The sequence below is a fragment of the Pygoscelis adeliae genome, unplaced genomic scaffold (assembly GCF_000699105.1).
Source record: "Pygoscelis adeliae isolate BGI_AS28 unplaced genomic scaffold, ASM69910v1 Scaffold3, whole genome shotgun sequence".
Lineage (NCBI taxonomy): Eukaryota > Metazoa > Chordata > Aves > Sphenisciformes > Spheniscidae > Pygoscelis > Pygoscelis adeliae.
Window position 1 is genome coordinate 2319701 of NW_008824446.1, and position 13129 is coordinate 2332829.

General features: G+C 39.8%; 1 protein-coding gene across 1 annotated transcript in view; it reads right to left on the reverse strand.

Annotated features, from left to right (window-relative positions):
* Window positions 1-13129, reverse strand: part of SCG5 (secretogranin V (7B2 protein)) — a 26893-nt gene that overhangs the window by 9486 nt on the left and 4278 nt on the right. The window contains exons 2-3 of the mRNA XM_009320987.1: window positions 3019-3168; window positions 1-43 (exon numbers count right to left, since the gene is read on the reverse strand). The exon at window positions 1-43 is cut by the window's left edge and continues 64 nt beyond it. Of these exons, the coding sequence (XP_009319262.1) occupies window positions 1-43; window positions 3019-3168 (193 nt within the window). The remainder of the gene's footprint in view (window positions 44-3018; window positions 3169-13129) is intronic.

The window sequence follows — 13129 nt, forward strand, 5'->3', positions numbered from 1 at the left end:
AACTCTGCTGTGTCTGGGGTGTTTTCTAGACACCCATCATCAACTGCAAAAGTATGTTAGAAAGCACTGAGTGCTTAGTAGCTTTGAAACACACAATATGTGCCACATTAATTAGCAAACTTCTTAAATGCAATTATGCAATTTAAAAATAAAAAAAACATTTAAAGAACTGGATGACTGGAAAATATCAGGTGTTTTTTTCTTTTGAAAGGAGTTTGTCGGGATATATTTAACTTTTTAAAAAAAAAGACACTACTCAATGAAACTTCAAAACTAAACTAATATATTTTCCAAGCTCTCCCTCTCCTTTTTGTTTTTCTTATAAATTAGTGATTGAGCTTGATTTTACATAGAACTGCATGCTATTCTGATTCAGAAGGGATCCTCTTTTAATCTTTAAATGCCCACAGGAAGTTGTAGAAATTGTTTAGGCAATACTTTTGAAGCTCATGGTAAAATGATGCTGTGAGCAAAGACAGAATTTCCTTCACTGGGTAGCTCTTCATGGAACTCCATTTCCGGTTTGTTACTTTGTTCAAAATGGCTGCAAATCATTTACACGTCATAAGATCTCATAAAAATGCAATGTGGCATCAGTTTTATGCTGAAGACATTTCTGCAGATTGGTAACTAATCTGATGGGTCCAGAAACCTCCTTTAATCACAATGGATGGTTTTGCAGACAGTGTCACATCAAGGATAATACCCTTTTAAAGATCAGCTTATGGACTTTTTACCAAAATAAGTCATCTTTAGATTAAACAAAGATTCAGCAACTTAAGGCCAGAGTAGCTCGTTGGATAAAGCCTGCTCCTGGAGCTCCCTCTGCTTTGTCAGCATGGGGAGCTTGCATTCCAAGTTCCTCTCAGACATACCCAAGGAGATCCTACCACCCCGGGCATGACGCTGGGCATCCAAGCAGCTACATCTGCCAGAACACAGACACTCCAGAGGACACACCTGTGGACTTTCCCTTCTGTCCTTGTGTGATCATCATGTAAACAGATTTGCAGATGGATTATCTTTTTCCCTTAGATGTGGGAAACAGTAAAGATGACTTAAAAATTAGTTGATTCAATGACCTGAGGAGGTTATTCAAAGTCCAACAGATCCTGCTTTCTCTCTTTTCTCCTTAGAATGGGGAAAAAAATAAAGTTGCCGACAGGAAACAGGGGAAAACTAACCATACTGTCTAAGTAACTCAGAAAACATTAAAGTTAACTACAAGCACTTAAAAATTATTTCAGTCTCAGCAGGGACAGGGTCATCTCAAGAGAGAAGCAGGTGACAACAGAAATGTGATAGACCTTCTCAGAGCATCTGTGTCTTTTGGTAGAAAACACAAAGGGCAGCTGGACATCTGTGTGCCCTCTGCAACTGCTAATCCAAAAGTCTTCAAGCTCAAGTGCTCCAGGCTTATGTATTCCCGCCGTGGAATGTGCATATGTAGACAGTAACTGGAAAAATTGTTTTCCATTAAGCAAATACACAGACCTGATTGAGGAAGGCCTCCAGTAATTTGTATGCATAATACAGTCACCACTTGAATTTCCATTTAAGGCTCTGAAAAACATTTTACTCTAATCCTAGTAGGTACTATCTTTACTCACAGCGTACCTACGACAGAGCCATTTATCTGAGCAGGCAGCACTTCCCTAAGAATTCTCCCTGTGTTCAGATCTGACTGTATTAGCTTAGCTAACAACTTTTATTCCACCTAAGAAAGAAAAATTGAAGGGATTTTCAAAGGCATTTCTCTGTATGCCAGGTTTTTAATTTATTTATCTAATCACTAACAAAAGTCTAATGGGCAAGCACAGAAGAAAGTCTCTGTTGTGCTTGTATGAGCAAGAAAACCTAAACCCATCATTTGCAACCTGTCAGACCACAGCTATATTGAACAAAACGGAAGATTAGATATTATTTCAGAACAGATGAAGGCATCATCACCAAATGGGCTGTAGTAGAAAACAGTAAGGGAGGACCATTTGAAATTCTGTCCTCTTTTTGAATGAAATGTAAAAACAGTTTGCAAAACTTTTCATGAGAAATATTTATTATTTGATCAATTCTAAGCTAGTTAGAACATTTTTTAAGAAGAATACAGACAACTGTTTTGCATTATCCAAATAACATAAAAGAAGACTAAACAGAAAAGATTTTGAAAGGATCTCTTAGCTCACAAATAAAAAATGAGAGAAAAATAGAGTGCTCATTCCCAGTTCCAGCTCCCAAGGCAGCCAACGGGTGTTTTACTACTACTTTCAGTACTGGAAGTCATTCCTTGGCTCAAATAACAGGAAAAAGATCAATTCCCTTAGGGTATGTCTATATCATGCACATGCAGTGCTGCTTTAGAGATCCTTCAGCACTAGCCACCCGCATGGCTTGGTGTATGCGCAGCTGCAAGCTAAGGGACATACCAGGTGTCTCGGGTACCATACCGCTCTGGCACTCCAAGGCTGCACTGCTCCTCTGTCAGAGCGAGCCTGTGTGCAACGCATTGGGGTACATCCACGTAGTTCTCCATTTCTTGGCACAGATGCACCCTCAGTGAGCTATAAAGCCACATGGATTGGAGCCAAGGTATCTTAAATATTGACTCATGGTCTGGGTTGGAGATCAGGGCAGACAGTTTCATTCCTCTTGGCACAATGAAAGTCTCTAAAATAAGGGTAAATCTCATCTGTACAGAATGATAACTTTTTTCAGGGGCCAGCCTAAAAATGAACTCCCTCAGAAACAAGACACTATCACAGATCTCACTATCTTCTACTCCGAGGTCAAGATGATTTCTTCCACCTGACCTTCTCTAGCAGTCATATAGCAATACAGAAGGTGCACATATTAAAAATAAAATCTCATCTAAAACACCTGCTTGCTCAACAGTTCTGCTCCTGGGGTAGAGAATGAAAGAAAACATCCATTGCTGATCAACTGTCGTACTGCCTAGTACAGCACTGAAAGACTGAAGGATGCACAGTGAAGACAGAGGTGCGAAGGCTACAGCAGAATTACCTGTTTTTCCAATAGGGCAGGGATTTGGAGGGTCAGGGTATCCTTGATCTTCACCGAAATCCTTTGGTACATTATCTCCTGTCAGCTCAGCCACGATGTTTGGGATATTGCCATAAGGACCCAAGTGCTGGAGACCCTCATGCGCACCACCTAGCAAAGACAATTTACACACACTGTCTTTTTACAAGTTTAAAAGTGTAAGTGCTTTAGTTGCTTCAAATAATCCAGACTTAGATTTAAAATATATATATATAATTGTTATAGAGACAGATCCAAGTTTAGATTTCAAATGTCTCTTCTAGAAACCCTGTGACCTAAATCAGAAAACTTAGGTAATGAAAAATGAAACTAGGAAACAAAATGAGCCACTTATTATTAATCTTAGGGTTGTTTTTTTCCTTAACTATGTAAGTAATAAAGTATATAATAATATACTTTATAAAATATAATAATTTTACTATAATAAGTAAAAAAATGCAAAGAAAAAGAAACATGAGACAGTAATGGAACTTAATACATTTACTGCACAATCATCTTCAGTCACTGATACTTTTCATTGTAGCAACTAATAATTGAAGAAGATATGGCAAGACAGCATCATGGCAAGAAGACAAAGTTAATGACACTGTAGAAAGAAATAATACTATTTGCACAGCCTAGAAATATATTAATAAATTAAGTCACGTGAGGGGGACCCAAGATGATATAGCAAATTTGGTTGTATACAGCTAGGAAAACTATTTTTAAATCAAACCATTTCTTAAATGCAAATTTGAGTTTCCTGCAGTAACGGTGAAAAGTGATTAAGAGTCCATATTGTTGATGGGAATTCTTGTGCATGTACACCTACACAGTAGTCATTACAGTACGAAACACCACATTCAGTGACTTTTATACTTTTACTTAATAGATCAGTTCTAGGTGCAGGCATTTACATCTGCCCCGCGGGACTCGGAGCACCATCACTGCAGGGTTACAACAGCAGTGTGCAGCAGGTTTTATAACTCAGTGGCGGAGGACACGATGATGGGCTTCCTCTTCTTGGGCAAACACACACAGAAATGGTGTGCTACAGCCTTCTTCAACACCATCTCAGCTTGGGGACCTTGCCTTTGACAAGTAGGGTCTGCCACTAAAGGTTTGGGAACCAAGCTCAGGCCAGTACCAGTTTCTTATTCTGTAATGCAATGTTGAAGGAAAGTTTAACAGATACGTAACAAACACAGAAGTAGCCCTATAAAAAATTTGCATCTGTGTTGTATGAGGTTTTCCCTTGTAGCTGACCATGAGACCTGGTACCAAAACCGGAACAGCATTACACACACTGTGAACTTTATTATACATTTACAGTCCATAATCAACACAAAGAAGATGCTTGTAAGAACTGTATAGATTCACAATAATGCTATGGTGATGAGGTTAAAAAACTTATCACATACATTTAATCTAATGTCATTTAATCTAACATGTAATGTATAGCATAAAATATTTCTTTTGTACTGGGCTCCTTCACATGAAGATTGATTGCATATATGTACTTAAAAGCATCAGGTTATGATTCTGCTGTAAACTACAGAACCACATAATCAACACGTGTTTGAACATCCTGTATACAATGTGGTTCACTATGGGACAATCCATCAGATAGGAGCCTATCTACGCTTGTATGTGGTGCAGACCTCTTGGCACCGAAGCTCCATCCATAAAGAAAACAGAGGTACTTAGCAGGCTCCAGTGTGCTATATATACATGTAAGTTTAAACTGACTGCCAAGAATTCCCTTGACTGAGTACAAAACAATCTTTTTATATTAATATAAAGGATTGTTTCCTTTAGGTATAAATGTCCAGGATCGTTTAAGGTTTTTTCCTTTCTTTCCAAAAGAGCTGGAGACAATAGCACCTGCTCTGGTGCCATAATTTAGCACACTTGAGTGATTTAATAGCGTTAGCAAAGCTCATTCTTTAAAGTTCTGATAAATAGTGCACTCAGTAAAGACTGCAATAATAAAAATGAAATGCTATGAATATACCAAATAGGGGCATTACATACAGTAATTCACAAGCTGCATTTGTTTTGGTATTATAACGCTACTGATTTGAAGAAACATATTAGGCTTAAATACACTGCAGCTACCAAGTCAAAATATTGTGATACAAATACAGTCAGCTACAAAAATAGCACAAGATGGGTCTCTTGAACCTTAAGGCAGAGACTGAAAGACAACACTACTAAATACCGAGGAACTTTTTGTAATTTCCTATTCAAGGAAAACATTAGAGATACCATTGTTAAATTATTTGAAACTGGACTAGCAAAAATCTAGAAGAGTAGTACAGAGAACACCCTTGTACTGAGAAAGGATGGGCTAAAGAAAGCTATGTTTTTCCCATCTCTCCTTACTTCTTGTATGAACTGTTTTTTGTGTGCCACATACCAGCAAAAAAAAAACCTCCAAAACAATCAGCTCCCTTTCATGTGCAGGATTTCTGTGTGAGCATGTAGTTATTTTACATCCCTACAGGATAAACTATAAGTTTAGCTCTTTTGGACTGAGGTCAGTATTGTCATAAGTAAGCTTTGGATTTCATCTAAAATATATGCATATATGTAACCATCTTCTGGCACTGGTCTTGTGGAAAGGCAGGGTGGAAAATAAAAATGGAACAATGCCTCTCCCCTTTCCTATAATTCTGGAAAAGTCTTTAATCATCTCACCAACTGCTGGTATCATCTCAATTAGAGATAGTTGGAATAACTAAAAATTTTAAATGCACACATTTTAGCTCATTTCTTTGTGGGAGCAATACTGTCTCTATGGGTGGGAGGAAAACACCACCACTCCGTTCTTGGAGAAAAAAAAGAAAAAAAGGAAAAGAAAACACAAAGAGCAACTAGCTTCCTGCCAGTATTGAATATTCCCCTGATCAAACACGTCCAATGGAAATGCTGTTAGTCCACTGAAGTTCTAGTCGCTGTTACCCATCCATTGGTAGCGTAAAGCACAACTGAAACAAATCTGCTCTCAGAAGCAATCCTCCACATCAAATACAAACGGGCAATGCTGCCCCCCAGAAAAGTCATTTTAAGAAAGTCAGTGAGAAGGGATTTTCAGAAGTGTAAAATGATGGCAGAACATTTAAAGACAAATAATGGGACAAACTTGCCATTCAGTCTGATTGGAACAGTTTCCCACGTCACGGTATAGATAGGGTTACATCACTTCCAAACTCAGAAAAGAGGTGGTTTGGCCAATCTTAGCAAGAAGATGCAAAATAGAATGGATCACAAGTATCTGTTGTGAGAAAATAAATCCCAGATCCCAAATGAAAGCCCTTTACTTAGAGAGTCATGCTAGATGCCCTAGTTTTCATATTTTTGCTCTTAAACAGAGGAATACTTCCCCTGAGTGAGAACTGCACCTCTTATGACCTTGAGCTGTACAAACTCCAAGCAAATATGAGCTGCAAGAGAAGCCTGGTATACCTTATCCCATTTGTGTAAGATTCCTGAGGGAGTAAATAGATATTAATCAGAGATGCAATACCATCTTTGCTACTTTGCAAAATCTTTTGTTAATCTAGACCATCAGTTCTTATCACTGGGAAAAAAACTTCAAAATTATTTCCAGTGTGTCCCCTCTGATACAGAGATAGCTCTTTTTCCTTTCATCATGACAGCTTTCCATACTATCCTGCGCTTCCGTCCCCAGTCATCTTGCCGTATCTACCTTTGCTATGTCGTTTGCTTGTCACATTCGAAAGTGATGTCTCATCCCTAATCAAAGGCCAGTTTGGCAGAATGCTTTCAGGTGCTCTTGTATCTTAAAATGGGACATCACCCACTAACTTCCTTTTTCCTTTCCTTTATTATCTGCAAGAATCCCCACCACGTAATCTGATTAATTCAAACTGTCAAAAAAATCCTGAATGCAAAAAATGCATTTTCATTTTCCTTACCCTTTCTAACATCACTAAAAGCTTTACAGTCCCAATGCCATTTCGCCCCATGCGTCTTCAGCTAGCTTCATCCTAGGGAGTCCTATCCTGGTTGCTGAGATTGCTTAAGATCAGGAAATGAGAGGCACTGAAAAAATTATAAATTATCAGATTTCCTCTGTTCCACAGAAGCTGCTAAATAAGGGAATAGGGAAGAAGAAAGAGCATAGGAGAACCAAGAACAGAAAAATGCAAACCTAGCCAACTTCCTTAACCATTCAAGAGCACGCCTCGGGAAATCCAAGAAAACTACAGCTATACATACTCAAGCATCCCAGATTCCAGAGTCAGCTTGTCTTCTTTATGACACAAAGTTTCTTGAAACTATAAAGATTAATTTTCTTTTCCTCTGCAGAGGGACAAATTCCTTTCAATGTGTTTTCTAAAGCCTTAAGCACACACATCACGCAATTATTGACCTTGCTTTCAGTGAATAATTCCATTTTATCCCATATTTTAATTACAAACAGTACAAATATTTAAGATATGAAATGCTTTTATTGTGAAATGGTTAGGACCAAAGTAACGCCCATGCCTCTCTCACAATAAATTTATAACAGTAGCTTATATGCCATTATTAGTCATTATTCAAATTGCACACACAATAAAAAAAATCCAGCAGCTCACTTGCTGACAGCGCAGAAGCAATCTCTTACGCCTCCCTTGGTTGAACAGTCCTCTAATGGACTATACTAATTTGCCCTTCACTCTGAGCAGAAAGCTTTTGCATTTCACCGTGTGGATAAGCTTACCCTTTTTACAAACACAGTGCAACTGCAGTATGCAGTATGCCCCCTCTGCCACGCTGACTTCCAGCTCCCATGCGTCAGCAGAGTCAAGGGAAAGCACATCCAGCAAACGACACACTTCTGTAGCTGCCAGAACATTACCTTGCTAATGACCACAGGCGCAGCGCATGGCTCTACGAAAAAAAGACTGGAGGACTTTATTCACTGGCATTGGCACCAGCTGCATGAGAAGCCCAAATGCTCTATCAATGTCAACACACTCACAGAAAAATACTCCTTTTGCTCCTGTAATGTGAAGCATGGAGGCACCAGAATTGTCCAGAACGGGACCATGTCTTCTGTCCACTGCTCCACTGAACTTCACAAAGTTTTCATGTTCATTTCCCCCATTCATATTCATTCAATAGCATTTTCCATGTAGATGGCTCAAGGTCCCAGCTGGTTCTTCAACAGAAGCGTTTAAAAGCTTCACATGCCTGTCTGACAGCCGCCACCAGGGCAGATTTTCTAACTCCCCCAAACAACCTCATCGTGAACAAACCAGTGTGGGGCTACAAGGCTCCCAAGTCTCTGCTTTGGTGAGCCGGTACAACCTCCCAACTCCAAAAGCAGAGGCCTTCCTATTCAAAACTTCTGCCAACATGGCCCGAGTCAAGATGAGGTTTCTCTGCACTTGAATAAAAGCATCGGCACACGATGAAGATGCAAGAGAGTGGTGAGATGAAGAGCCCTGCCAGGTAAGACCAGGCCCAACACCGCTCTTTGCCACTGCAAGAGGGACTCGGGCCAGCTAACCTGATGTACTAAAGCACCCCAAGGGGAGAAACCAGCTTCCTCCTCCCTCCTGTTCAGCGGCTGAGAACATTCCTCTTCTCATTCATCCCTGCAGCAGCTGTGAGGGCACTGCTGAAAGCACGCACGATGGGAAGCACAGAGAGAACAGCTCTGGAAAGCTGCAGAGCGCGCCAGAGATCCTATCTCCCGCACACGACACCACAACCAGGAAAAGCAAGAATCTCTTCTTTGTCTAGACTTCTAAAATATCTTTTCATAGAACCAAATAAATTAAAAAAGCTTTTCTTACTGCAAGTTAATTTAAAGTTCAGGTGGGAGCAGGGGAAACGCGCATGATTTTGAGAACAATTACAAAAAGGTATAAATCCTAACTAATGCGCCCAAGGATTTATTTTATGCATGTGGAAGACAAGCAGGGAAAAAAAATCTTTGAAAACAAGAGCTCATCATAATTTGGCCGATCTTCACTGGCAGATTTTTAAATACTTATGGACCATATTCCATTGCTAAATAAAATTTTACAGTTTCATATTAAATTTCTATATACCATCTGCCAACACTAGAAAACAGAAGTACTATGAAGCATCAGACAATACAGAAGCTATCATATTCCCTCTCTTCCTCAGGTTCCTTACCTCTCTTATTGGATTATTTCCCTCTAGTAACATGCACAAAAAAATAATTGTGGCTACAAATCCCATTCTAATTGATCAATTACCTTTAGATACATGAGAATCTACCTAACTCTAAATCCTTACAGACCTGCCACCTTTCTTCCCTGAAAGAGTCCCATCTCAAACTGCTTTCTCCTTTGGTTGCATCTTTTAAAGATGACTTTATGAATAGCAGCAGTAGTCTATAGCACGTAACAGTGGTTAGTGGGAGGTTTTAAGAGCTGAAGTCACTTTATCTTCTTGGTTCCTCAGAAGAGGGATGTGACACCTGCACTCCCTCCTGCAGCCACGAGAAGAGGACTGCTATACGCACATTGTCTCAAGAAAAGGTTCAAAGCCTCAAATCTAAATAGGTCCCCTAGTCAGACCCACATGCAAATAACAAAGATCTAGAGAGAAACACAGATTAATACACTTTTCTTCTTGTGCTCCCCATTGACTGACTTCTCTGACAAGCACGCTAGTTTTGAGAATTTTCCCTGCCTCTCCTCAGACACACCTAGGAGACAAGAGTCGTGCCTGCACACCTCCTACAGCATGGGGGCGTCAAGGAAGGGCAGGTCCCGAAATTCAGAAGTGGCAGAGCCCACAGTGGTAACACCCACAGCCTTGCTCCTCAAGAGGGAAAGTTGTCAAACAAATTGAGATTACACAATACCACCTCCACATAGCAATACAAACACCAACTTTGCTTTCGTATTATTCTCTGCCTGTCATGGCTTATAAATTCATATGGAAGCAAGAATATTATGGGCCAAATTTGTAAACACTTGTCTTTAATAAAGAACAAATAAAGTCATACCACCTCATTATTTTCCTGTTTGTGGAGTTACAGGTATAATTGTTTTACACGCAATTTCTTCACAGAACTGTGCCATATCACTAACTCAGCTAAAGAAAATCCACTGTAAACCACTGCTGTCATTTGGCAGTGTCATCAGCTTTTAAATTCAGGAATTGGCATTCTAAATCGCCTCTCTTTTGACATGCACCACTGTCTGATACTCAAATTCTCGTTACGTTTGACATTACAATTTGAGGAATAAAATACAAAGAAAAGAATAGGTATTTTTAGTCAGATCTATACAAATCCAGATGTCTACCATATTCATGTATAAAAAAGTGTAGCTTTACCATTTTCATTTTACAAATTTACAAATTTGAGATGTCCATATTAAATTTTGAAATCATATTTCCCAGGCTATTTCAGTAATTTGCAAAAAAAAAAAAACAAACCCTGAAAGCAGAGACTAGTAGAGTGATGTTGGAGTTTGATTTTGTTTGTTAAATGTCAGGCCCATAACGCAGCATTTGATTAAAGTCATGTGTGCTTCAGCAAAAGCAGTCCCAATGTGAATGTAACTTTATGTCTTAACTGCAGCAGGACTTTCTCTACAGAATACAATAATCCAAATCCCAAATGATTGTGTGGTCTCTTTGCGCTAAATTGACACTACAAAGCGGCCACGAAGCGGCAGAATTGGCTGCGGGAGGTCTCCCCAGCCCAGTGGCACGCTGCCAGCCCAGGGACGCCTACACTGCTACCCCAGATACTGGCACAGAGGATGTAAACTAGAGCAAAGAGGACCCAGCCATCACATTGCCGTGTTCGCTGACCCCCAGACATCATACCCCCATGTGTCAATGGTTATTGCTTCTAGTCACCCAAGGAAGTCCAAATATATTCGGGTATAAGCATAGCACACATTAGCCCAAAAGCGAACGAGTGCAAAGGTCATTTCTGCACTGGTTTCACTGAGTGCCTTCGTAAGCAAAAGTTTTGGCAACTTTCTAATAAGAAGATTTTAATATCCTTGCAGGAAGCAAGTAGCAGTATTGCAGGTATGTTACAGGCCAGAGAGCAAGATAATCCAGCACTGTCTGTCTTAGTTTTCTTATTAGGAAAATGTAAACAAAATAGACATTATTAATGTGCATGAGTAATCTGCATAATTTTACAGACAGTATATTTCATGCAAAGTGCTATTTGTAGAGTCTGTGCTGACAAGTCATTAACTACCAGTTGTTAGTAGAAATACTACCATGATGTTCCAGACTCTCTTGAGTTTTATCATCTCTATCAGGCAAACAGTAACTACCTTTTTCTAAAACAATAAACAGGTATGTACTTCCTTTCAAAACAATCAAATAAACCCCAGCCTTTTCTCAGTAGCTATAAGCAGTCTCTGCAGGAGAGTGAAAAGCCTCCCAAAGTGGCATTGTATTTTCTTATTCCTAGAAACGATCAGGATTTAAGAGACATCATTTAACGTTGTCACTAAGGTTGACAGCATTACACCGCTTTTGCAGATTGAAAACTTCAGACTCTCTGGGCTGTCATGTCAGCACCTTTATCAACCATCATCTTGTTTGAAGTGTTTTTAAGAAATAAAAACAAACCAACCAAATCAAACCACCCAAGAGGCTTTCTGTTGTATTGAATTGTACAGGATGCAATGAAAGTGTAAGGAGGTGATATTTGCAAAATGAAAATAGGACTTCACAGTTCCCATTATGAAGTTAAGCGCTATAAACTGCCCGAGCTGAGCTACTGGTGCCCCCGTGCGTTTAAGTGAGATTTTACTGTCCTCTTATGCACGGTATGAGAGTCCTGAAATTTGCATTATACATGTATTCCCTTCCCCTCCCCCCAAAAAAACCCTTAAATATTGTCACAAACTTATAAGCATGCAAGGAAAGAAAAAAAAAAACATGCGGTCTCTTACTTCACAAAATCCCTGCCAGGCAGAAAAAAGAACTTCTGTGTTTTAGAAATGTTGAAGGCATTTCTTTATTTTATTCTTTTGTCCTCTGTTAACATAGATACAGCCCCCTTCTTGTCTATAGAAAATTTGAATATAGCCCAGTGGTGCTTGTACAGTATTTCAGTGATAAACCTAAATAGTAACTACAGAAACACAGCTACTCATTAAAAATTCCTATTTTGCTTTTCTATGTTTTTTCCTTCTTTTTATAGATACTGCTAAGTGACTCCAATATAGCTTTCTGAAAAGAGAAATTAAGAAGGAGAGCAAATATTATTAGAGAAATTAAAGTAGTTAATGTGGGTTTATTACTTTTAGGAATCGGGGGGGTGTGCAGAAAGAAAATCTGTTCAGTAGTCAGCAAAAACCAGCTGCTCCCAAGATACCACCTCGGGTGTTAAGAACATCTTCGCTTGACATTCATCACGCAGGATCTGTTTGGCTTCTGCCACGCTGACATGCCACGCACCATCTGCCGGCTGCGGCACACAAGTACAGGGAATCAGCCAGCAAATTCCCGTTTTTGTGACATATTTATCCTGTGAACTGCTTCCACTCAGCTAACGGAGCCCCAGCAAAGGAGGAGAGCTCACGCTGCCTCTGCACCTCCCTGCGGGCTTGGGGCGGAGAAGCCATCCTCCCCAGGCGGCTCACACGGTCACCGAGAGAGAAAAGCCACCGCGCCCACAGGCCTCTTGACCTCCGAGCTCTCCCTGGATCACACAGAGCTTGAACTTCACAGTAAGTTCTTGGTAGATTAAACTCTTTATCAGGCATTTTCTAGACTCTGCTCCTATTTTAGCAGCTTGATCTGAGGTAACAGGTGAATTGACAAAACGCAATGGGAAGGAGAAGAAAACAAACCCCCATGTATTTATAGATTCCAACATAAGAAAAGGCAGTAACCTCTTTCAATTAACAAGCTGTACTTAGTTTTCTTGTTGATGGACAGAAAAAAATCTGGTCACTTAGGAAAGAGAACACATGCTGCCAAATGTATTTTTCTGAAAACTGTCCATCTTTTAGTTGTCTTTGGTACAGAGTAAGTTTGTGACTTCACTTATTACAGCCAAGGCAGCCCTAAGCTTTTTTTTTGGGGGGGGTGGGGAGGGTGGGAGGGTGGTGAGTGG